This window comes from Rhinopithecus roxellana, chromosome 3 (genome assembly GCF_007565055.1).
Source record: "Rhinopithecus roxellana isolate Shanxi Qingling chromosome 3, ASM756505v1, whole genome shotgun sequence".
Taxonomy (NCBI): Eukaryota; Metazoa; Chordata; class Mammalia; order Primates; family Cercopithecidae; genus Rhinopithecus; species Rhinopithecus roxellana.
In genome coordinates this window covers 176,552,639-176,579,686 of record NC_044551.1, presented here as the reverse complement: position 1 = coordinate 176,579,686, position 27,048 = coordinate 176,552,639, and the positions used below count along the sequence as shown (strand labels likewise).

Sequence of the window (27,048 nt, the reverse complement as noted above, 5' to 3'; positions counted from 1 at the left end):
CTTCTGCCACCTCCTCCTGTCCTCGGTTCCTCTTCCAGAATAAATGTTTTCACCATGATCTGTCCCAGGGCAAAAGCCATCCACATTCTTAGTGCCTACATCTAAAGCCCATGCTCCTCGCAGTCAAGGCTCTCCAGCAACCGGTTTCCACCTCTTTCTAACCCAATCACACACTCTTCTGCCTCAGATCCCTCCACTCCCATGAAATGTCTGCTGGAAACACAGTTTTGCCTCTACACTTTGCACGCACCATCTTCATTACTTTGTGAATTCTAACCACCATTCAGGCCCAGCTACAGTCTTTACTATTGTAACAAAGGAACACAGGAGCAACAGTAGTTAGAGCTTTCTAAATACCTTCCACGCATCAAGCATAGGACTAAGTTATTCGTATGCATTACTTTATTAACCTCCACAAAAACCCTAGGAGGTAAGTCCAACTATTATCCTCATTTTATATAGTGGAAACCTAGGCTCAGAAGTGTCAAGTAATGTGTTTAACATCACAGACTCAGAACCTAGAACACATGGAATTCATACATACGTCTATCAGACTGCCAAAACCATGCTTCTAACCACTAGGCTACATTGCCTAAAGCTGTCTGTTCCTTCTGAGCTCTGAGAGCCCCTCGTTACGAATAGCTACTCATAGCCAACTTTCATGTTGACTGGTACTTTACTAAACATTTTCTTGTATGTACATGATTCTTATCCCCAGTTTCACATTAAGCTACTGGAGGACATGAATTGTACTTCTGGGGCCTTACGGGTTCTGCCTGACAAGTGCCTACTGACTGAACTGATTAGAAGTACACAGTACTGAATTCCCCTTAGGTGTTTTTAGTTAATTCATCCTTTAGGCAGTGAGTTCACTTCCCTTTCCTTCTTCCCCGAAGCCCAGGTGCTAGTAGTGAGTATAAACAAAGAGAAGATCCTCACTGAGTTCAGGATCCTGAGTAATACACCTTTGCATGGCTTAGAGGGTGGGCTGATGGTGGGTGCTGGAGTGACTTAGGAGTCTGGGTTTGTAGAATCTTGAACCTTTTAAGTCCTGAGGCCTTTGCATAGTTAGGGATATTATAAGGGGGGAAAAGAGACCCTGTAAAACAAAATCTGAGAAACCCTAGCAACTATTAAGAACCATTGTGGGGCCGGGCGCAGTGGCTCAGGCCTGTAATCCCAGCACTTTGGGAGGCCGAGACGGGTGGATCATGAGGTCAGGAAATCGAGACCATCCTGGCTAACATGGTGAAACCCCATCTCTAGTAAAAATACAAAAAATTAGCCAGGCGTGGTGGTGGGCACCTGTAGTCCCAGCTACTGAGGAGAGGCTGAGGCAGGAGAATGGCGTGAACCCGGGAGGCGGAGCTTGCAGTGAGCCGAGATCGCGCCACTGCACTCCAGCCTGGGTGACAGAGCAAGACTCCGTCTCAAAAAAAAAAAAAAAAAAAAAAAAAGAACCATCGTGGGATTTATTTGCTTTCTTAACAATCAAAAACATCGTTGGTAATTAACTGTCCAGCCCTGCTTATACATCAATACAATATGTTCTTTTTGGTTAATGGATCCATTTAAAATCAGTGTCATGAGATCTGACCGATACATCACTTTATATACGCAAAATGTTCTTTTGGGGTTCAATCATCAGAAAGCTGGTTGACCTTGAGTTAGTCACTGCCCTCTCTGGGCCTCCATTTCCTTGCCTCCTGACATTCTGGCAGTCTAATTAACATAGTTGTTTTTGGTTCATGTGAACTGTCTTGAGTTCTTGGACTGCATGGAACGAAATGCTAGAAGAGCACTCTGAAATGTTAAAAGTGCCAGTTCAGGATGAGAGAAGATCTCTATTTATTTAGTGGTTTTGAAGGTTTGGCTTTTCTGTATCTCGTTTTCTCAGGAAGATATAAACTCGGGAGGTTATTTCTTGAGAGAAACCTATACCTCTCCTGCAAAGGAACTCCCATTCTTTGTGGCTGTGGCTGCTCTACCCCGTCCTCTCCTGCTCTTGGGAAAACACCCTCAGAAGCAGCAGCAGGCGGCCTCCTTGTCCTCGAGCCCCTTGCAAAGTCCTCTCTGCTTCTCCGTTCCTTCCACCCACCCCCAGAGACGCCTCTGCCCTCTTGTGTGCTTTGCATGTTAAACACCAAAAGCTTTCCGCTAAGGCCACAGGGGAGGCAGATAACCTGCATCTGGAAGCCATCACCAGCTGCCTTCAGTGTGCCAGTAAACTAAAACCTCTGCATTCATTATAGGGAAAAGTGACAATGTCTTTTTTTTGAGTCTCCCTTAAGACGTCTCAAATTGAATCTGGGGCTGCAGAGAAGGCTACTGGGCAGAAGTGCTTGCTCAGCCAAACCAGACCGTCTTCCCTATCCCTCTCCAAAAGCATGTTCCGACCCCGTGGGCACAATGGTTTAGGCAGAAAATTCAAGGCATGGTCCTTGTAGGGGCCCAGGAGTCACGAATAAGGGGTCAGTAGTAGAAGCCAGGTAGGAAATTGTCAAAGTTCAAAAACGTCATGCTGGAACAGTCCTGCCTCTTGACTGTGGTGACAGCTGCACGAATCTGCACGTGATGAAATCACACAGAACTACACATGCCTCCGCTCACACAGGCGTACGCAAGTGAGTACACGTGGAGCTGTGAGATCTGAAAACTAAGGTCTGTGGGTTGTACCAATGCCAGTTTCCTAGTGTTGATACTGTACTGTGGTTATGTCAGATGCTACCATTGGAGGAAACTAGTACACGGACTTGTTTACTAATTTTTGAAACTTCCTGTGAATCAAAAATCATTTCAAAATAAAAAGTATAAAAACAAATCCTAGGGCAGTGGAAGTGGATCTGGCTATGTCTCCCCACCTTCCTGGGATACAAGTCTCCATGCTCTCTCTTAGGAGCCGATGACGATGCTATTAGTAAGAGTGAGAGCTTCGGCACCATCATCACCAAGGTTCCAATTGATTGACCACATACTATGTATGAGACACTAAGATATTTCTTTCTTTTAAACACCTTCTCAGTTGCACAAAACATGCCCACAAGGTTACCATCCCCATTTTACAGAAGATGATGATGATGCTGGGCAAAGCTGGCTTGCACCAAGGCTCTGCAGGGCCAGGCTCTAACTCACCAGGCACTGAGGCTCCAGTGCTTATATCTAGGGATGACTAACCAGCGAAGTACAGGTTTCTGTGACACTATTGTGGCATCCAACGTGTGTTCCCTAGAAACCACTCGAGCACAGCCCTCAATCTCATCTCTGAAGGCACCTGGACCGCCCTCCTGTCCCATCCCTCACCCTCATTCTGGTCAGAGAGCCCGAGTGAGCCACATCTGTAGCGAAGCAAGGAAAACATCACTTACAGGTTCTTCACATCGGTGATGCCGCGGAACGCCTTCCTCGGGATCCCCTGGATCTGGTTTTCACTCAAATCTCTAAACAAGAAGAGAAGAGGCACACTGCGTTAAAGACCCAGGCTGTCTTGATCTGCATCTCATTAAATGATAACAATCCCCCCCACCCAGGCTGCTGCCTCTGCGGTCAGAGTGTATGGGGGCTGTTTGGTCTCAGGCCCCAGGCTGCTATAAGCATTCACATTGTTCTTCAAGTGATGGCCTTTGCTGAAATGGTTACCAGGCGGAGCAGCTCGCCTCCAGGGCGGGCTCTGTGGGTGGTCTCGCACCTCCAGGCCACGAGCCAAGATGCTGGGTTATTTGTTGCACATACTGCACCCAATTCTCTGTTTTCCCACCTCCCGGAGACAACCCCCCTGCCCCCACTCCCCGCCCCTGCTCCCCAGCCCCACAGGCATTCCTCCCCCACTGTGGGGTCAACGCCGCAGCTCAATCTCCCGTCTCTCAGGGCTGTCCTCTGCTGCTCAGGACAATCTGCCTTTGTCATGTGGGATTGCAACAGAGCCTGCCTATTCTGATTTTCTGATGCGGGATGACCACTTCAGCTTATTCTAGAGTCCCAGAGATTGCTGGGGGCCCCTGGATCTTCTTAGTGATAGGCATGATACATTCAAATTGCATTTGCACAGATCCATCCAAAGTGGGGGTCCCACAGGCACCTCATCTAGCATTAAGCAGTGCCAGCATGTTGCTTTAAGGACGGTAAGGGATACTGTCAGGTCCCACAGCTGGCTAAACCTAAGTCTTGTCCTAGGCTGTAAGCCTTCCCAAAGCCTTATTTCCTTTCTAAGAAAGAGACAGGCTTGTTTGTTTGTTTTGCTTCCCACTTTTAGTTTTTGCTAGACCAAACATGTGCACTTGTTTTCACTCAGAACTCAGGCCTGCTTGGATCTCAACAAGTAATCAATCTGTAAAGACCCATCAGGCCTCCAGAGCGTGCAAACTGGCCCTGCAAAACACTCATGCCAGGCCTCCTTCCTGGCTGGTCCCGCACAGCCATGGGCTGCAGAAGCCTCTCTGAGGACTATGGTGTGGTGGGGGGCGCAGAGCCAGGGGCTAGGGACACAGCGAGCCCTTTACACTTTCTTCAGATATAAAAGGTGTGTCACACACACACACACCACTATACATATGCAATTATTTTTTAAAAGAACACCCGAAAAACCCTCAAATATAAGGCAAAAAAAAATTAACGATGCAGATCTAACTACTGCTACCAATCACGAGTTATATATATAAAATTCCACCAATATGACCTCATAATATACAGTCTATTATAACCTATTATTCTTGCTTGCTATATTGAGAACATCTGTCCCTGTCATTAGTAGCGCATTGATACTAACATTTTTAATGGCTGTATATCGTCCAATTGTATGAGTGGTTACATAGTCCCAAATCGTTGGGTAGGCATTTATGTATTTACTTGCTATTTAAAGAAACACTAGGGTGAATTTCTCTGCATGCACATTTTGGGGATACTTGTCCAACTATTTCCTTGGTATGGGATCCTATAAGGAGACCTTGCTGGTCACAGGTTAAATGGGTCCTGAGTTGACCTAGAGACAGATTGTACCTGTGGACACACCCATGCTGATTTTCCAAGGGCACCTAATCAAAAGCTTTAGATGACTCCAGATATATTTGGCAGGAGAGATCAGACGACTGTCCTCCACTAAAATCTGGGCAGTCTAAATAAACATTTTGCAAAGGGGCAGGAGGGAAAAGAGGAAACAGAAAAGAGGTGTCCACTTTTTTCTGATCTCCCATCCCCTGCTGAGACAAGCCATGTGCTCTGAGCAGCTAGCTAAAACGAAACTTGAGGATCATCTGGGGCCACTTTTAGGCCCACAAAACAAGGCTCAGACTTGGGGTAGAGTGCAGGTGTGAGTACTAGTGGTTTCTAGGGCTGAATAACAGGGTGCTCCCCATCTCAAATCCACTTTCCTCTGTCTGCAACCGATGTAAGTAAATTCAGATGCACAATGAGCCCTGTCTCAGGCTCCCCCAGCCAGGCCTGATTCAATGAGCTGGGCTCCAGCCTGCAGTCCAGGCGCTGAACAAAGCCCATGATGACAGCAGAGGTCAGGCGGTGTCACCAAGGCCACTCAGCTGCTCTCCATCAGCCTCTGGAGCAGGGGCCCAGGTCCTGTCATCCGACTAATGCAATTTCCACCAGGCATCTGGGCAGCACCCAAGGCTCTGGAAGTCACAATGAGTCCAGTCTTTTCTGCCAAATGAAGCTGGTCTGTAGGCCACCGAGCCTTTGCCCACTACCCTCCCAGGCTTGGCTGCTCTCTCTGGCGGCTCTGGAAGATGAGCCCCAGTCACACTTTTGGAAAATGGTTGATGTGATCAAAATCAGAGGCAGGGGCAGCAAACAGAAGAGAGGTATAGAGCTGTCAGCTTGAACCACAGCTGGAAGCTGGATGAGGGGGCATGTATTCCAATAATGTGCTAACCTTGTTTGAGTAGACAACATCCCAAAATATACTGGGAGGAGTAGCAGTCGTACAAAGGTTCTGGTTTGCAATACGGTGGGATGAGGGGAGGACAGTGATATTTAAGCAGAAAAATCTGGCCATGTTGCTGGGAGACCTCCTACACAGGCGAAATCCTGCACTTGGGTGGGGCAACGCTTTGGCTTCTGTTCACTATTTTCTTGCTGTAAATATAACCAGCCTTGCTCCTACTTTCAGGAGCCCAGTTAAAACACAGCTTTTTTCCCATCTCCCTGTCACTGCTTTTCTCCTGTCCCAATTGAGCAAAACAGTAGATTGTAGGGAATTTATCTGTTCCCCATGACAATCTGCTTGTAAATTTTATTAATTTTATTTTCCATTGAGCCTCTCTTCTCCGGCTAACAATACTGCTGCCATCCATCTGCAGGACTGTATATTGATTTCATAAATACCTCCAGTGGGCTGACAAACTGACAGCTTTAATGGTGTTACTGATGGGGCGTGGAGGAGGGTTCAGGGCTGGGTGCTTCATTTTCGGTAACGGTCCCTTCACAATTATCACAGGGCCTTTGTGCGAGTTCCTAATAGTGTGTTTATCTCAGCGTGGTGCCAGAGCATGGAGCTATTGTTAAGTACTATCCTTGAGAGAGACAAGAGCCACCATTTTCCACTGACACTTAAATAAAAATAACAAAATCTATCCACAATGCCCAAGAGCCTAGTGCTGGCCAATTGCTTGTTAGGGTTTTAGTGCCTCCCCTTTCATGAGGGAAGCAGCTCAGGGCTGAGGAGGGCAGAAATGCTCAGAAGTGACCAAAGAAGGGGATTTTTGTTTTTTTAAACACTAGAAGGAAGGTATGAGATTGGAGTAGGGTGCAGGAGTGGGAGGTGTGCTGGATTTTTCTGGTTAAGTAAAGGAAGATGGCTGGTGGGAAAGGCTTTCTTGGTTGGGGAGTAGGGCTAGGAATTGGGATGCCTTTTTAAATAATTAGGGCTCTGGGAGAAAAGGAGAACTGCATTAGCTAAAGTGCATTTTCCAGCTTCCGGAAAATGATTAACTGACCGATTATTCCATCCAAAAACACAAGACCAAAGAGGACTTATTAAGGAGACAGTAAGTCAAATAGGAGTTGGCAAGAACCAATATATCCCCCTTCCAGCCACCCTCCCCCCTTTTTAATTTACTAAAATGCTTTGGACACAGATTAACTTTCTTCACAAATTTATTATTGCTTCATCTACCTTGAAATGGGAACTGCAGACGCTTTGATAAATGGAGTGAAAGGCTGTCTAGTTCTAGTGGAGCTTTTGAAATGCTTTCTGGGGCCCTCCCTTCAATGTCAGGCATGCTTTGTTCTCGGAGGAGCAGAGAATGACAGTTCCCACCTTCACCCCTACCCCTGCAAGACTAGGAGCAGGAACATGTTCTCCTCTTTGCCCTGCTGGGGACAATGCACTTATCTTGGTCATATTCATGCTACCAGGAAATCCTCTCTGTGTTAAATGGCAGTTTGTGGAGGTACTTTGATCCTAGATGTCACTCCCAAATTAATTCTGAAGCTACAAAATGGGGCTTGGAAGCTCCTCAGAACTTGGAGATTTGTTGTTTCTGAAGTGGGTGGGGTTACTTATGAGCTGTATGATCATTCAAGTTACTAAAATGCTCTTTGCCTCAGTTTCCCCATATTTACAGTGGGGATGTTAGTGTTACCAACCTCAACAGTTAATTGTGAGAGCGAAATGATTACATGTAGAGCACCGCGTGGAATCATTTGCATGTGAGTTGTGTGAATCTAGTCAATTGCATGACTGTCTCACATCTCCAACTGTCAAATGGGACTGCTTTCCTAAGTCATATGGATACTGCACCCAGAAATATCACAGTCCCACCTGGAAGTCTATACAAGTGCCATTATGACATTAAACTACAGCTTGTAGAGCTCTGCAGAGCACTCTGCACAGCATCTAGAACACTGTAGGCACTCAATGAATAGCTGCATTTCCTTTTGTGTAGTTTCCTCCCATTTAGCATTGGATTGACATTGCTGAAAATGTCTAATTTTCAGCACCCCCAGGACATATACCTTCAACTCTACAAAGAATAAGATACATAAATGTTGCTGTACTCTTTTCATAAAATCTGAGGGAGGGATTAAAGTTTCTCTCATCTATCATCTGGACAGGGGTAGCCATGTTTGATTCTAGATTCTTTTGGATAAAACGGGAGAGCTGGATTCAGAAATAAAAGGTCTGTCTTGTGTTAGATTCTCTCAGAAGCAGACACCGAGCCAAGGACACGGGGGTTAAGTGATTGATTAATGAAGTGCTCCCGGGAGAGACCAGTGAGGGATGGAAACCAAATGGAAAAGGCAAATAAAAGTACAATCAGGTGAAGTCTTGGCCTTAGCCCAATACCATGGGGAACTCCTGTCTCTGAGCAAGGAAGCTGGGCTTTTGCAGCCTTGCAACAGACAGTCCTTGGTTAGGGACCACTCAGGCGAAATGTAAATTCCCAGGCTCTTCCTGCCCTCCATGAATGCTGGGGGTGGTGACTCCAGCACCCCAAGGACAGATTGCTGAAGATGTTGCCAGCTAGGAGACTTTAGCAGTGAAGTTCAAAGAAGCAGGTGATAGGATCCAGTAGCAATAGAAGGAACCCAAGGAGATCTACCCCAAAGTATTCTTAAGAAGGCTTCGGGGATAGTTCTGAATCTACAAGTCCTCAGCGGGTTAAAATATCACTCTCAAAAGATAGCATATCTAGGACTGAAGATCAAGAGGCCACATGGGAAAGTAACCGACCAAAGAACGTGGGAACAACCCAATCTGGCGTCTGATGAGGTTTACACTTCTTTGTCTACCTCCTCAATCCCTCTGCACTGAGACCAATGTGGCGTCTTTTCAGTAACATTAAAAAAAAATTCCATCAACTCTTGATTAGTTAGGCTAAAATAGGGGATGATCTTAAAAGCATTTATATTTGGAACCATTATTGGATTTGCGATCAAGGCAATGGATTACCATTCTGATTCTCTTTGGCCTGAATATATATTTAAATTACTTTCACATTCTCTGCCTAATAGGAGGAAACCTGCCCATTGGTGCATTCAGTATCAATCAAAACTCATTTAGGGATTTAAAAATTTTTGATGGATAATCTACGAATCTAAAATTTCCTGTACTCTCAATAATACTACCATCTTACATAAAGCTGCAGTCTTTGCTCCCGCCCCCTGAACTCCAACTTTCTAATATATAGTAACCCGGTGACACATCGCTCTGTGCTAGGAACTAAAGGGACAGACACTGTTTTGCTTACCTTATTTTATACAGCAGGAGGGACAAACATGCAGGAAAAATTATCCCCTGGGGATTCTACAATGTGGACTTCAGGGAGGATTTATCTTAATAGATACATCGCTTCTGCAGGCAATTTATCTTAATAAGCAAGATTATATGTTTGCAGTTGGGTCACTGTCAAAATCAAATGAGCACCAAGCATATGTCCCAGCTAAGCTCTGGTACCTCCCGCTGGGTGTCTAGTCAATGGCAGCCTTTGTCTGAGGAAGATTACAATGGAGTAACTGACTCATTTCCTGAAAGAACTAGCACCTATCTCAGGGATCCAGGGAATCAAAGTATCAATGGGGGACAAAAAAACGTCAATTATTTCCCACTGCTCCAGTTGTGTTTCTGAATATTTCATTGCAGTGAGAGCTTACATTGCGTGTTCCCTCGATGTTAAAAAGTTACTGGATGAAGGATATCAATAAAAGCTCTTTCTGCAACCCTTCCCCTCACAAATTCATCAGAAAGGTCCTGGCCATGCCATTCAGACGTTTAATACTGACAGATTAAGTGTCAGCTCAGATGCTCATTTCCCAAAACAATGAATTGAATACCTACTAGGTGTTCCACTATGGTTGAAGTTGAGACAGAAAAGTGGATAGTCCCAAGTTTCTGTCTTCCTGCAGTTTACATCCTTATTTATCCCAGATACAAAGAAATAGACTCCCTTACTTTTACAAATATAAAATAAACATCTAGACACCTCAAAAAGTGAGAGCAAGGATGGGTGGTGGCTCATATCTGTAATCCCAGCACTTTGGGAGGCCGAGGCGGGCGGATCACCTGATGTCAGGAGTTTGAGACCAGTCTGGCCAACGTGGTGAAACACCAGCTCTACTAAAAATGCAAAAATTAGGCAGGTGTGGTGGTGGGCACCTGTAATCCCAGCTACTTGGGAGGCTAAGGCAGGAAAATGGCTTGAACCCGGGAGTGGGAGGTTGCAGTGAGCCGAGATCGTGCCACTGCACTCTAGCCTGGGTGACGGAGCGAGACTTCATCTTTTTTTTTTTTTTTTTTTTTGAGGCGGAGTCTTGCTCTGTCGCCCGGGCTGGAGTGCAGTGGCCGGATCTCAGCTCACTGCAAGCTCCGCCTCCCAGGTTCACGCCATTCTCCTGCCTCAGCCTCCCGTGTAGTTGGGACTACAGGCGCCCGCCACCGCGCCTGGCTAATTTTTGTATTTTTTAGTAGAGACGGGGTTTCACCGTGTTAGCCAGGATGGTCTCGATCTCCTGACCTCGTGATCCGCCCGTCTCGGCCTCCCAAAGTGCTGGGATTACAGGCTTGAGCCACCGCGCCCGGCCTGAGACTTCATCTTAAAAAAAAAAGAGAGAGAGAGAGAGAGAGCACCAGTTTCACTGTTTCTTCCTTTTTATCCAGAAGAAAGCCTGTCTCTAAACTCACACTACGGGTTGCTCCAGACACCAAGCCAAAGATTTTATAGTTTATTTTAGTCGGGGCCCAAAATCTTTTTAAATTTTCAGAAGGAAAAGAGAGAGATGCCACTCTGAATCACCAGGACTCACAGGGAATGCAGGCTTGTTTCATCAGGTGCTTTGGTTTTATCTTTCAAAGTGGACAGTTTGGGAAAAATCAGAACAGTACGAAGATATTATCAAGAGTTGGGATGGTACCGGGCAGTTGTCATAGAAGAATGTTCTGATCAGATGGACCATGAACCCTGCTATGAGAACAAAATAAACATTCATTCCTGTTAATTTTTTAAAATTTAAAATGAGAATAGAACTGTGGTTATGTTTTCTTTCATTTGTGTCTTTATCTTTGAGAGATACATACTGAAATAATTAAGAATAAAATGATGATCTCTAAGTTTTGCTTCAAAATAATATAGGAGAGGAAGAAGTGGTAGAAGAATAGATGAAACGAGGTTGGCTGTGGGTTGATATTTATTGGAGCTAGGTGAAAAAGTACGAGGGAGGTTCATTTATCATCTGCACTTTGCTTTTATGTATGTGTGACATTTTCCATAATAAAAAAAGCATGCAGATTCCTGGGGTCTATGACAGACCTATTGAATTAGAAACCCTAAGGATGGGCTTGAGTCTAATTTTAAACAAGTTTGAGAACCATGGGTGGAATGATTATTGCATCAGATTAGGTGCTAAGTTCACATCCCGGTTCTGCTACTCAACAGGCTGTGTGTCTTTAAGAGTACCAGTTCAATTCTCTGAACCTCAACTTGCACTTCTAAGAAACTGGGATAGGCATCAGAGGTAATGGACTAGTGAGTGCTTTCTAAACTCTAATGCAGTATATAATGCAAATTCCTATCTTCAGGTTCTAGCATGAAGTTCACAAATATAGCTTCCTACTACCTTAAATGTTAAAGTCTAATTTTAGGGAAAATTTTGGGAGCAGGATGCAAAGGCCTCCTGTGTCTCAGACATGAGACTGCTGATGTTGGACAAAATGCCTGTGGGATAGGCAGAGTCACAGGAGAAGGCTGAAGGGGGGAGAATGATGACATTTAATCTGTATTTCAGAAATCCACTCAGGAGCCCAGGGAGGCTGACCCAGAAGGGTAAGAGTTCATGGATGGCTACACCCTCCTCTGGGAGCCAGAGACATGGCAGAAGAAAACCAAGCACTTTGTCCTTGGACTCCTTCAAGCTTGAAGGGGAGACAGGTTGCTGGGATTAGGACATTCCTGATAGGGCCTCACAGACCAGGGATTCCCTACAGTTTTCTAGGAAGGCTGAAATCTGGGAGAAATCACTACAGGGCAGGTGATGAGCAGGGTTGAGCAGCCAGGCTGAGAGATAGTCCTGGAGCCGTGACTGAGGGTGAAGGCCTGAGGTCCAAGCACTATGAAGATAAGACACTTGGTCCCAGGGGAGCATTCTGACCAAAGGGAAGAAGGAAAAGAACCTGTCAGGCTGCAAGCTTCTACAAAAGGCTACACATGGAGTTGAGGTTATGGGTTTGCTCTGTGACTAGTTACCAATGTGAGTGTCTGTTTTGTCTCTTTCTGGGCAGGTGTTACAAAGATTGCAAACTCAAATGCTTCAGGGTTGTGCAGGTAAAGTAAATGAGGAAGTCAGGCTGCATGTGGACAACAGGAGTAGTCAGAAAGTGAGCTGGGGATGTTAATTCAACAAAATCAAAACAAAATAATTGGCCTCTGTGCCGGCCAATTGGATGCTTCACCCTGGGAAGAACTTGACCTGCAGGCTCAGATTTGTGACCAGTGAGGATGCAGAGACTGTCAACTCTTTAGGGGTGATCTGCTAATTCCAGAACAGCACTGTCCCATGGAAACATATCACAAGCCAAGGATACAATTTAAAATTTTCTATTAGCCACATTAAAAACAGTAAAAAGAAACAGTTGAAATTAATTTTAATATGATATTTAACTCAATATATCCAAAAGATTGCCATTTCAAGATGTAATCAATATAAACATTTATTAATGAGATGTTTTACATTCCTTTTTTCTTACCAAGTCTTTAAAGTCTGATGCGTATTTTACACACACCTCAATCTGGACTGGCCACATTCTGCGTGCTCAGTGATCACACAATAGCTAGTGCCTACTGTATTGGACAGTATGTTCTAGAATAAGGAACTTGATGCTGTAGCTACACAGCATCTCATTGCCAAGGGAGGGAAAAAGTCTTCAGACATTGGAACCAATCTAAGGAGCCTGATACAAGACTGCTTGGGGGATTTGAGTATACAGATAGGAAATGTGGAGGAAAACCAGTCAAGGTTGAAAGCCCTGAATCCAGGGCAGAAAGCCATGGTTTAGAATATTCCATTCATTCAGTCATTCCTCCTGTGAACAAATAACTCTTCGCAGCCATAATAACTCATAATCTGAGTTTTTCCAAACCACCACTCTTCCAGGGCTATCAGGGTTAACCAATGCTGCCAGTCCAAACAGAAGCTTTCTTCATTTAATTATCATCTGCAACTCCAACTAAGGCTCTTTGTGTTTATGAAACAGCATTATAATTGACTGATCATCTCCAGCAAATGGGACAGAGGCTGAGCTTCTCAACAGCTCACTAATCCCTGGGATTATCTCAATTTAGTGACATGGCAGTTAGTTACATTAGATGGGATTGAGGAGCTCTCATTATCAGCCCAATTACGCCCTCTGTTCTGGTCCAGGCTTCCCTGTGTCACTAAGTGGTCCAGGAAATATCAGTGGGGTTCCAACCACAGGCGTCTGATTCCACAGTGCACGCGTACCTCATTATATATGCTTCAGGGGGTACAACTGCGATTTTGGTGTCTTCACAGTGTGTGCAGAAATCTGGTGCTGAAAATCATCTGATTGTAAAGATCTAATTAGGTACCTGAGATAGTCCCCTGCCAATTTTGGGCCCAATAAGAAGTTCTGGTTTAATTTATCAACCTTGGTTGGGTGTGGACAGGGGGCTTGTTCACCTGATTCAAAAGGATGGAGACTGGCGTTTTGTTTGTTTCTTATTGTTTGAAGCTTATGTGTCTGCCCAGTGGGGTTTGGGAAAGGAAACCCATTTCTATACAATTTATCCTCCTCTGAGGCTGACATACTGGTCCCCACCCCCTCTGTCCCTCTTCCTTGGCAGCCATCTGAGGCTTTCATCCCTAATTTGATTGTCGTAGCTGACACTGTCAATCTGAAATCCAGTAGCATGTCTAATGCTGGCTGGACAAGGGGAAGGCAGCGGGAGGAGAGGGGGAGGCAAATTCATCTCGAGAAGTAGCTTTATGTAAATCGATCATTTGGCCCGAAAGCTAGAGCCAAGCATTTGCTGATTAATTGGAGAAGCGTCCTTGTTCCCATGTCTTCTGTAGAGAGATGGCCCAAATTGAGTCCTCTCTTCTTCACAAAGACATTCCCGTGCCAAAAAGCTTTTGCAATTAGGAGATGAAATCTTGTGAGTGAGGAGGAGGTATCAGGGGCAGGGGAGCGTTTATGAAATTGTTCTGAAATGAAGTGTGTGCATTTGGCCTGCTCTGTGATTAACTACAGACCTGGGCACCCTCATTTGCCTCCTAGTCTGTGGCCTGATAGCCTAGGTTCAGAGGCATAGTGTCCCATAGGTGAAGATCTACTTAAGTGACAATTAGCAAAAATTAAGGGGATGGGGAATGTGCTTCTAACATGTTTTTCTTAAATTTATATTCTTAGTTACCATTTGGGCCCATTTCTGTTGGTGTCAGGAAGGAGGGGAGTGAGGTTGATTGATTCAACCTTTTTTCTACATCCTCTTCTTATCTTTTCCTGAAAAAGAAAGCTCAAATAAAATGGCAGATCATCCACCAAGGTGGTCCTTTACAACTCAGTAACTTGTCCCAGGGCCCTGTCAAATTTGACTGTATCAAAAAACTTAAAGGCAGAGTAGCTACCTGGGCACAAGAAAGAGTGAGTTTGGTTCTGGAAAGGTTGCTTGCTGCTTCACCATACTGACTATGTGGAGGTTGGCAAAGTGGTGTTTTATGATGGCTCTCTGACTAAATTATTAGCTTCGTGTAGGCAGGAGCTTTTGCTGAGTGTGAGGCCTGATGCATAGCTTTAAAAATATTTGTTAAGTGGATGGAAAAAATAAGTGAACATGATTTTATGTCATTTCTTGGTCCATGGATGACTGAGAACACATCTCAAGCTATGGAAATCTTTTTTTCCCCCCAAGTCCAGTCTGTCCCTTTGGATTACAAAGAGCTCTGGCTGTCCTCCTCCACCCTTCTACTTCTACAGCCCTGGTGGCATATCATGCTTGAGAACCAATGTTCCTAGAACAGGCTTGTGAACTAAGGAGCCACAGATAAAGCCTTTGACGGGGAAAGGTTTAGTGAGCTAAGCTGAGGCGTGGGAATGAGCAGTTACAGTGGGAAGGTAGGCGAAGTGGACAGATAACTTGATTTTTCAGAATATAGATTAAACCTGGCCTGCGAGGGTACAATAGATTTGGAAAATGCATTCAATCCAGAAAAGGCCTGTGTGCCTGACAGTGTTTCATCTCCAAGAACAACTTCTCCCCTCCTCCTTTCTGAATTCTGGCACTCATAGAGATTAGGATAATACAGATAATGAAACTCAGGTGCAGAAGGAGATACTTTAAGCAATAGCCTCCAGGAGATGTTAGAAGGGGGTCATTGGCAGTGAAGAAGTTCTGATGATCTTTGGGATAATCTACCCTGTGATCTGACTCCTTCCAGGCAAATTGTCTAAAAGCTCTGGAAACCCTCCCAGAGGCTGAAGATGTGCAGAAATAAAGTTGGGGGTGGCAGTGAGGTGAGGAGGTGAGAAAAAGAGAGGAAGTCAGAGGGCTAAGACACTGCAGTTTGGGAGACGTTGAAGCCACTTCCTAGTGTCTACCCCACTGTAACCTTAAATGTTCAGCTTGATCATGAAGAAAGGATTCTTTGAACATTGCTCTGGATCTGCCTAACCCTAATACTCTTTATGATATGGCACTAGAGTTCCTCTATATGTGGCCCACTCTGCTCCACCGAGGAAACGTGAACATGCCAGCGCAGGGTGGGGAGGGGCTGTGCCTGGGCTGCGGCTGCCCAGAGGTTGGAGTTTGGCAGCAGTGCTGCAGCTCGAGGACTTGGGGCTTGTATATGCCTGTGCTTTCTTGTAACTTTTCAGAAGACCATTAAACAAGTGAAACCTCAATGGTAGAGGTGAGATGCTATCCTGGGGCCATCTGCCAATAAAATCGATATGCTTCAGAAAGGCTCAAAATTATCTTCCACCAAAGCAGGAAAGCAATTCAGCAAGACCTCAGCACCCTGAGTTGCAAAGCTGGCCTCTGGAAGCCCAGTAACGGATGAAGTATACAGGAGCTTAAGCCATTAAGCTATGTTAATACTATAGAATGTCATTTCTTATCATGACCCCCTGCACTATTTATTGTTCCATTCAAAGCAATTACAGTTATTGCTAATAACTCACACCTGTGGATGTGCTGCTATTGCCTACAGGAGAATAGATGCTGTTCTCTTGCTTATTTATGTAAAAATGGATGCAGTTCAATAGATTTACACGAAGTTGGAAGTTAACACTAATAATTAATCCCAGACCTGCTTCTGGCCATTAGCCTGAAAGGCACTAGACAAGGGACACGAGCGCTGGGAGGACCCAACGAACTGCAGAGATGAAATTCATTAGTGACAAATGTGAGACTGCTGCCACTAGTCTCGTGCCAAATACAATCAACTCCCCTGTCCCCAGCCAAGAGAAAAGGACCTCTGAGGTAGGAGGCGGGGGGCGGGGGGTGACTTCTAAAACACTTCCCTTGTGTTTCTGAGACTATTCATCCACTATGGCCCAGGCCGTACTTTTCTTGGTAACTCCACTCTTTGCCTTACATGCTTGCTAGAAGTCGTGCCTATGGCCAAGACCCCAGGAGGCAGTGAGGTACCGTAGTGAAGGCACGGCTCAGGAGCCTAAAAGACCTTGGTGTGAACTCCAGCTTTGCCACTTGCGTGACTGGGCCTCAGTTTTTGCATCTGTATAATGTGGACCATGAAAATACCTATGTGGGGGAATTATTATAAAGTAGTTCATGAATTTTGAGCTCATCGCATGCTGTGTCGTTCATAAAAAGCACTGGATAAGTACTGGTTGTTATCAGTCCTTGTATCTGCTCAAGTCAGCACTCAACACTGTGAGTAAAAGAAAAACCCTGCCTTCTTGCCCCACAGAATATTACAGAGGAACACTGAAACTGAAAGCAGCAACTCCAGGTCAAGTTCAATACGAAAGAAAGTAGTAATTGGTTTCCACTTAGCCTGTCATGCCTCAAAGTTTCCTGGGTCCTGCAAGGATACTCTCTCTCATGGAATCTACCACAATCTCCCGAAGATGGCGAAGATGGGAACACAGGTTAAAGCCGCCCAGCCCCTATGAAGCTGGTTGGAAAATGGTTGACTGTGCAGCAATTGCTGTGCAGAGGAGAAGTTGACAGGAGACTCCCACAAAGAGGAGGGAAAAGAAGGGGGGCCTGAAGGGCGCTGGTGGGACAGTGGGAAGACACTGGGAAGTGGCCCCTGCCCAAGCACAGGATCTGGGCCGAGAGCAAAATGTTGGTCCAGCCGTTCTGTGCAGACTCAGGACAAGTCAAAGCACCCTTCTGCCTTCCAAAGGAGGCTGAGGCCTGGGTGAGCTTCAAAGGGGTCCAGAGCTGTGCAGGAAAAGCCATCATTACGCAAGGTGGGAATGGGAGGTTCATTTGTCACCACTAAAAGAAATTCCTCAGTTGTGGCTACTCTCTTTGGAGAAGGAAATCCTCACAACCCTGTTAAAGCTGTCTTGGGGTTTACATTTCAATGAAGCGTCATCATTATTAGGGTGACTACAATGTACCCCGGGTGTTAGGCATTGCAGGTCAACACTAAGAAAATGAGAAGATAGTCCCTGGGAACGGACAAGTGGGGCAACAAGTATGATGTCACCTCTGCAAATGGACCCAGCTGCTTGAGGCAGGACTCAGTGGGTATCTTTCCCCTTTTCCATCTCCAAACCCTGTGGCGGAGGCTGCTCCAGGAGCCAGGGACAGACCAGAAAGTCAGCCTCTGAGTGCTGAGGCACTGAGTCCATGAATGTGTGAACCCTTTAAAGATAGACAGATATAAAGATGAGAGAGAGAGAGAGACAGAGAGAGGGAGAGAAAGTTAAAGAGGGAGATTGACACAGTGAGACAGAGACAATAAAACCAGAGAAAGCAAAAGAGAAAAAAAAGTCAGAGACTGAAACGCACATACACAGAGACAGGCATTTCACAGAAGAGACCGTGAAAGGAAGAGACACACAGAGAAAGACACGGACATGGGGCAAAGAGAAAGAGGATGGAGACAGGTGCACATGCACAAACACACATATGCACACACACACACGTGCGCGCACACACACACACACAAAAGAATGGACATACAGAGACAGGCTGAGAGAACCAAAGGGAAAGGTGCAGGCAGAAGCCAAGCAGGGGTGGGGCTGCGGACAGAGGTTCTTGCAAACGATCTTAGCATTTGAGCCTCCCCAGGATCTCCTCCTGTGGTTCCTCTGGGGATGAGGACGTGCCATCCTCCCTGGACCTGCGCTGAGCTCAGGTCTCTGTGCTTCAGCCTAGCCTTGTCCTCCGAGACACCCCCAACCTTTGCATCCAGCCAGGGGGGAGCTCCCCAGAACAAGGGGAGGTCGGGTGGGGCTTCCCCTAAGCTCCCATCTCTAGCAACTCCAGTCCTTCCAGTCCCCCTCAGCTCTGGAAGCCAGAGACAAGGTTTTGGCAGAGAAAACTTGTGGTTTCAAACTTTTTACATTACAAAGCGAGTTTTTAAAAGCTCCATAAAATTTCAAGGCACATACTTAATGTTCAAATGGCAGAATATATCGATTCCTGCCCATCCTCTAGTATCTTAAGTTTACCCAGAGGACCATTTTATTTAATTAACTTGGTGCTTTATTAATATAAATATTCTCCTATTGATCATAAGAGGGCCTGACAGGCACTCAAGCTGGGTATACATCACCTTCCCTCTGAGCAGCGCCACTTAGAGGAGTGGCTGGCTCGAAATCAAGGAGAGTGGCAGGAAGTAGTCCCCTGGGATGTCAGGCACCGATGAATCTATAACATTTTTATGGAGGGAGACTTTTTTTTGTTTTTTTTTTTTTAAAGATCCAGCTCCTCGCTTCTCTTAAAGCAGAAAGCATATGGAAATGAAATATAAAAATGGTCTTGGCTTAGCGTATCAATTAAGCATGTCAATACCTTAATTAAATCGTTCAACGAATGAGATTTATACCAATGAATATGTTTTATAGTTATAATAGCTTTTTTGGCCACTGTTCAAAATGTCAAATAAATCGTGAAAAGGGGATTAAAAGAGGACATAATTGACGTTCTGAACTGTAGCCAGTTTTTTTCTTCCTTTCTTTCCCCTCATTCATGTGATTTTTGGAGAATGTATATAAAGTAATGGGGCCTATAATGGCTTGGCTTTGTAAGAGTCTTTTTATCCTTCAATTCTAATCCTTCTTATCAACTTTTCTAAGTCTCACACCATTGAACCTGCAAACGCCCTCACTTTCTTCTGGTCCTTAGAGCTTGCTTTTTAATAACATGCAACCAGAGCTCCCCGGTACACCCACAGAGATGAGAAATACAGCCTCCGCCCTGAAAAAACCCCAAAGAAAACAGGGTGTAAGGTTAAAAGGCATTACGTGAGAAGGCTATTACCATAACATCCAAACATTTGAGTAAAAGTATTCTGAATCTCTTTTGTAAAAGTCAGTCTAACAGCATATTCTCTCAAAATGAGCCAGAAAGTAAAAATTCTGGCTTCTCTTTTCTTCTCCTACCCTTTTGCTCTCTCCATTTTTCTAAATCATTTATTCATCAGTTTATTTCTGTAGATAACCACAGTGTATTCTCTTAAGAACAGAAAACAAAGAGAAGAACTTCTAGACAGGTGCAAACCTAAAAACATAAAAAGCGTGCTGGATATGGTGGCTCTCACCTGTAATCCCAGCACTCTGGGGGGCTAAGGCAGGAGGATCACTTGAGGTCAGAAGTTCAAGACTAGCCTGGGTAACAGAGGGAAATTCCATCACTATAAAAAATAAAAAATAGCTGGGCATGGTGGTGTATGCCTATAGTCCCAGCTACTTGGGAGGCTGAAGCAATGGGATCACTCAAACCCAGGCATTTGAGGTTACAATGAGCTATGGTAACCTCCAGCCTGGGTGACAGAGCGAGACCCTGCCTCCTAAAAAAAAAAAAAAAAACCCCACAAAAAGCAAAGATGACAAGTACGTGATGCTGGGCATTTGTACTGCTGTTGTGGATCCCTTCCAATAAATCAGAGACAGAATGAAAATAAGCATTGCCATGTAGGTTCAGAGTTATTATCGACAGTGATGACTGCAATAAAGAAAAAGAAAGAAAAGAGTATAAATTTCTTTGAGGCCTTCATGCAATATTTCACAAATATATTTCAAATCTTGGTTAAATGCTTGAGTTCCGAAACCTTAGCCAGGCCATTGGATGGAACATTGCCCCAAAGTGAGATGACAGGAAGCAGGAAGTGAGCACCCCTTGGACTTCTGTGCTCTGTGATGTCCCTGAGGCCCTGGCCTATGAGGCTGTGTCTGTGGTCTCTCACCCTTTCACCACTAACCCCCTCCCAGTTCCTGAGGAATGGTGGCTCCACACAGAGGCCCCGGGAAAAGAGAAATGAGAATATTCATTCTCTGTGAATAGACATTTTGCAAAAGAAGGCATACAAATGGCGAGAATATATACCAAAAAAGTGCTCAACATCATTAATGCAAATTAAAACCACAATGAGATATCATACCCCAGTTAGAATGGCTAATATTAAAAAGTCAAAAAATAACAGATGCTGGCAAGGATGTGGAGATAAGGGAGAACTTATACATGGTTTGTAGGAATGTAAATTAGTACAACCTCTATGGAAAACAGTATGGTGATTTCTCAAAGAACTAAATTAGAACTATCCATTTGATCCAGCAATCCCACTATTGGGTATCTACCCAAAAGAAAAGAAATTATTATATAAAAAGACACTTATGGCCAGGTACTGTGGCTTATGCCTGTAATCCCAGCACTTTGGGAGGCTGAAGTAGGCGGATCACCTGAGCTTCGGAATTTGAGACCAGTCTTGGCAACATGGTGAAAACTCATCTCTACAAAAAATACAAAAATTAGCTGGGTGTGGTGGTATGTGCCTGTAGTCCCAGCTACACAAGAGGCGGAGGCAGGAGAATCACTTGAGTCTGGGAGGTGGAAGTTGCGGTGAGCATAGATTGTGCCATTGCACTCCAGCCTGGGAGATGGGAGTGAAACCCTGTCTCAAACAAAACAAAACAAAACAAAACAAAACAAAACAAACAAAAACAATTGCACTTGTAGGTTTATCTTAGCACTATTCACAATAGCAAAGATATGTAATTTGTAAGTAAAACAAGTCAGACTTGGACAAATTTCACGGGTTCTCACTTATAAGTAGAAGCTAAACAATGTGTACACATGTTTAGTAGAATGACAATGGAGCCTCAGAAGAGTGAGGGGGTGGAAGGCGGCTGGATGATGAGAAATTACTTAATGGGTACAATGTACGTTACCAGGGTGACAGATATTCTAAAAGCCCTGACTTCATCACCCTGTGATGTATGCATGTAACAAACTTGCAGGTCAGGTGCAGTGGCTCACGCCTGTAATCCCAGAACTTTGGGAGGCCGAGGCGGGCAGATCACGAGGTCAGGAGATTGAGGGCATCCTGGCTAACATGGTGAAACACTGTCTCTACTAAAAATACAAAAACAAAATTAGCTGGGCATGGTGGTGGGCACCTGTAGTCCCAGCTACTCGGGAGGCTGAGGCGGGAGAATGACGTGAATCCGGGAGGCAGAGCTTGCAGTGAGCCGAGATGGCACCACTGCACTCCAGCCTGGACCACAGAGCGAGATTCCATTTCAAAACAAAACAAAATTGCACTTCTACCCCATAGGTTTATACAGATAATAGTAATAAAAAGAATCTCCATCCTCAAGCCAATAATCCAGTCAGTCCTGCCAGTTTGACTTCTTTTGCTGACATCATCTGGCCATGATTAGGGAAGAGGACCAACACCCCAACTATTATTGGATCCTATTAAAAAGGAAGCATCTTTTTTCAGAACCCATAATTCTCAACAAATTTTAGAGCTAAAAGGTCCAACCATCTTGGTTTACAGATGAGAAAATTGAGGCTCCAAAAGAAAAAGGACTCCCCCAAAGTCATATAGCCTAAAGCAAGAACACAGTCCTGACTGTGTGGAGCACTCTGATCCTCCCTGTGTGTCTCTCTGCTGTCTATAAAGAGGGCAGGGCGTGAGGGAGGCCTGGGTGGAGCAGCTCATCTGGCTAACTAGGCAGGTGCCCTCTCTCCTTGGCTACCTCTTTGCCACATGCCCTGTGACATTTGAATGGACAGTCCTCCGAGTGCTCTGCCCATAGTTGAAATGGATACTCTTTGAGATGGAGTCTCGCCCTGTCACCCAGGCTGGAGTGCAGCGGTGCGATCTCGGCTCACTGAAACCTCTGCCTCCCGGGTTCAAGTGATTCTCCTGCCTCAGCCTCCTGAGCAGCTAGGACTACAGGTGCATGCCGCCACACCCAGCTAATTTTTGTATTTTTAGTAGAGGTGGGGTTTCACCATTTTGGCCAGGATGGTCTTGATCTCTTGACCTTGTGATCTGCCTGCCTTGGCCTCCCAAAGTGCTGGGATTACAGGTGTGAGCCACCATGCCGGGCCTGAAATGGAGTCTTTCTAGATCCATGTACCCGTCCATTCATCCAAATATCAACAAACATTTGTTGAACAATGTATGCCAGGCACGGTGTCAGGCAAAAGGGATAGGTGGGGAACATTAGAGATCTTTGTTTATAAAACGTATAGAATTGTAGGGAAGATAGACGTAAGAAAACAGCTGTATCGATGAATGTTTATACTTTTGCTATGTGCTGTAAAGAGGTACAAGATGTTTGTATGATGGGAATATGCATAATAGGAGAGCTCAATCCATGAGAAGCAGTCAGAGGAAGTAAAGCTGAAACAGAGATGTGAAGGAAGAGCAGGAATTACGCAAGGGAAGCATGTGTGTTAGTGGGGGACTGACGCAGCGGTTCTCAAAGTATGGTCTCTAGACCAGCAGCATTTGTATCATCTGGGAACTTGTTAGAAATGGAAATGCTCAGATCTAATCTCAGCTGTTCTAAACCAGAAGCTCTGGGGTTGGGGCACAACCGCCTGTGCTTTAAATAACCCCTCCACATGATGCTTGTGAGCACCAAAGTTTGAGAACCCACTGGTGTACAGCTTGCTGGGCAGTGGGGACAGTGCACCAGGATTCTGAGGGGGTTGAGCACGTGACATACATGAATTTGAGAAGCAGATAAAGGTGAGTGTGGTTAGCATGGGGCAGGGGAGGCTATCGAATGAGAGTGGGGGTAGTGGCTGAGTGAATGAGAATGGGAATAGTGACTGGTTAGGGGGACAGGAGGTGATGGGCAGATGGGATCATATTTGGATGTGATCTGAGGATGAGAAGGAATGATGGAAGGGTCTCCGGCAGGGGAGAGCTTAGTTCTTCATTGACTGTTGATAAGAATCTGTAAGCCAACATCACTCAATCAGCAGAACAGGCACAGGTTTTCCTTGTGCTGATTTGAAGAGCCAATTAAAAAATAACTGATATTTCAGCTAGTTCATATTTACATGTAAATTTTCATTTAAAAAGCCACAGACTGGCACTCTCTCGCCATTTGCCTCTTCCTCGTTTAGTTCTCTGCAGTGAGGGATAAGCCATGAGTCTCCACATACACACAGGGCTGGAGACAAAAAGACAAGGAATTCACAAGCAGCCGGGCTTCCTGGGGGTGCAAAACTGTTGTCCCTGGAAGCCGAAATTCCTGTTCCAGTACAGTTTTCCCTGTCAGGGCTTTACTTATTTTGGCATTTTCTGATGAGTTATAAACCTCTCGGCACCTGTGTTTCATTAGAGGTTAGAGCGGGATCTCATTCTCTAGATCAGAGGGCTGAGGCTTTGTGGCATGATGCCAAGGTCACAGTAAGCCAGGGCAGGACCCCCAACTTGCCTGCTCTTTGTTCTACCTGCTCAGGTAAAAAAGAGGACACCTGTGGGGGCATGGAGTGAAGAATGGGGGCAGCAGGGTCTTTAGGAATGGTCCTTCTGCTGTGCATGCATGGTTGGAACACAAAGGCCTGTCTCTGGCCCTCCTGGAGGGCCCTGCCCATCTTGTTCCTTACTTCTCCTGTTATTGTCCCTGACCTGCCAGTATGATCCCCCTCTACAATCCAGAAAGATCAGAGAATCATGGTGGCCCCTCCCAGCACCTAGTTCACTGGTTTCTGAACTATTATTAAATAATCCAACGTAGAATTGCTTTGTCATATGGGCATTTCCATTAAACCTTGATGGACAGAAATGATCACATTGAAGCTTCTCTGATCCAAGTGGGGACACTCTGTGGGGTGACAGGGGAACTCAGTTGGTTGAACCCCAATAGCTTAGAGCACTTTGATGTATTTTGGACTTTACCAACCCCTTCAATTTACTACTGCGGAGGCTGAGGCACGAGGTCAATACCTTGACTGAGGCCCTTGGCAAAGTGGGAACCGAAACCGAGGCCCTGTGGTCCCTGTGTAAACTGCCCTCCTCACTCTCCTCCGTTCCCAGAAGCTTAGAGATGTGCCGAGTAGGGGAGACAATGAAGACTCCCAGTTTTGTTCGCCTGCGCTTGCTGACTACCATGCCAACTTGGGGACCACACATTCTGGATTCAAAAATAAACTTTCGTTTCCCTCCTGGACTTTTCTGCTAAGTTTGCTTCTGGTAGAAGACTGGTGAGAAGGTTCCAATGGGGGAAAAATACCCAAATAGACTATTTCTCCAGTCCTGATAGTCAGTCAGTGGGTATTCACAGCAGTAAATCAGCTCCCCTCAGAGAGGCAGTTACAAAATTTCAAAGCTTCTGACTCTCCTCTGTGGCACTAATCAAGAAAACCTTGTTTTAGAAATAATAATAATAATACCTCACTCATCCTTAACTACTTATCACATGCTAGCATGTTTCTAAGCCTTTTGGCATAGTCTTCAATGTCCCTTTCTGAACACAGTAAAAACTCCCAGACTTCACTGCAAAATGCTAATTCCAGCTCTGGGGACAGGAATGACGGCAGGAAGGTGAACTGCTATGAAGATCATACGTTTCTGATAGACATGTGTGTGCAATTAGAGAAACCCCAAACAAGAGGAATCAGGCCTCTGGTCTCTGGGGGAGGGCAGTTTGTGCTAGTTTCAGAAGCACAAGGATGCCGCAGGCTGCCACAGGAGTTCTAGACATTCCTGGGGTTTCTCAATGTTACAAACTCACAGCCTTCTTTATAAAGATGGGGATGTCCGGCTGGGTGTGGTGGCTCAAGCCTGTAATCCTAGCACTTTGAGAGGCCGAGGCAGGTGGATTGCCAGAGCTCAGGAGTTCGAGACCAGCCTGGGCAACATAGTGAAACCTCATCTCTACTAAAATAAAAATTAAAAAAAAAAATTAGCTGGGCATGGTGGTATGCGCCTGTAGTCCCAGCTACTTGGGAGGCTGAGACAGGAGAATTGCTTGAACCTGGGAGGCGGAGTTTGCAGTGAGCAGAGATCGCGCCACTGCAGTCCAGCCTGGAGACAGAGTGAGACTCCATCTCCAAAAAAAAAAAAAAAAAAGGGGGATGTCCAAGCCCTGCTCACCAGCAGGAGTGCACCCATGAAGCACCATAAGAGCATAATCCCTTTCTATCCTTTTTCCTCCTCCATGCTGTTGGTTGATTGGGTACAAATGTACCTAGATCTTCCCCAGTCAGAGGGCCTTTCTTTCTTATTTTTGTCAACACCTGTATGCTTGCTGGTGCAGCCTTCTTCTTTTGAAAATTGTTTTTTCATTATCAAGATGTCCTTAATATTTTGTTAATCAGAAGGCAAGTCATTCAACAGTAGTGAAGTATGATCATGTGTCTGCAAAGAAAAGGCCAGGAAGGTAACGTGTGACTATAAAATATGAGGAGTCATGGTTCAGGTCTGTACGCAGACTCAGAGAGGTGAACACATCTACTGTGTGCTCATCTCAACTTCAAAACATCAGAGGCAGGTACTGCTATTCTGGTTTTACATATGTAGACACTATAGCTCAAGTACTAGGCAGCTTTCCCTAGGACACACGGAAAAGTGGCATTGGAATTCCACATGGCTGTCTGCCTCCAGAATCTCGTATACCCCTTGCTGAACCATGATGTTTCCTTGGAGGAGCCTGGGTTAGCATGCCTGCCTTGCCTTTCCACCATCACCCAGTTAGAAAGAAGGACAGATTTAGGCACACGTGGGCACAGAGATGATGTCTAGACTTTTTGACTTTGGAAAGAAGAAGACAGTATCTGCCTGGTTTAATATTATCAATCATTCTGGAGTGCTAGGAAGCAAAGCATTAAAGGAGGTGAAAGCGAAAGAGATACGAAGGTCTCTTTGAGGACTCAGCTGGAGCTGTAAAAACAGCAAGCCCTGAACCCTAATTATCAGCAAGCCCGAATTTCCACCCCACATTCCATGGAGTCTGCAAAATAGGGTAGGTGGTGTTTTCTTTCAAAAGGAAAAGATCACATTCCTCTCCCCACCTTACCCAATATTTTAATGTTCAAGAAAGGAAAGAAGAATGAAAAGAAAATCTGAACATACTGTACTACACTATTATACTTAAAAATACAGTAAGGATTAAAACTGCCAGACCAAATTAAAACTAATGACTGGTTTCGTGCGACCCTTCCTTACCTTTGCGTTGCCCATTGTCTCTAGCGATAAAAGAACACCACAGGCAATTTATTGGGAGTTATTCTCAAATGAATTGCATTTGCTGAGAAAAGCACATTTAGCATTTGGTGATTCATACATGGGAAACATTATTGCTCTGGAAAAGAGTTGAAAATAAGTGAGATTTAGTGCTCAGAGAATGAAAAACCAGAGAGTTTAATTAAAAAAAAAAAAAACCAAAACACGCATCCATTATGTGTTTGTGCATGACTATGAATTTGAACGTAAGTGCATCAGAAAAGGTCTGCTGAGATCCCAGACTATCACAGCGGTTACCTCTTCATGGATAAGTGGCCTTGGGAGAAGAGGGTTTAGTGAGAATCTTCTATATTATTTTATTCTGAAATAGAGGAAAAGAAAAATTTCTGGCCCAAAACATGTACTTTTAACTGTAGATACTTCTGTATTTTAAATCATTTTAATAATAAAGTGTTT

The 27,048-nt window shown here is 45.0% G+C and overlaps 1 protein-coding gene across 1 annotated transcript in view; it reads right to left on the bottom strand.

Annotated features, from left to right (window-relative positions):
• SLIT3 (slit guidance ligand 3) overlaps window positions 1-27,048 on the bottom strand; it is a 651,942-nt gene that overhangs the window by 227,139 nt on the left and 397,755 nt on the right. Inside the window, exon 5 of the mRNA XM_010358190.2 lies at window positions 3,366-3,437. Within this exon, the coding sequence (XP_010356492.1) occupies window positions 3,366-3,437 (72 nt within the window). The remainder of the gene's footprint in view (window positions 1-3,365; window positions 3,438-27,048) is intronic.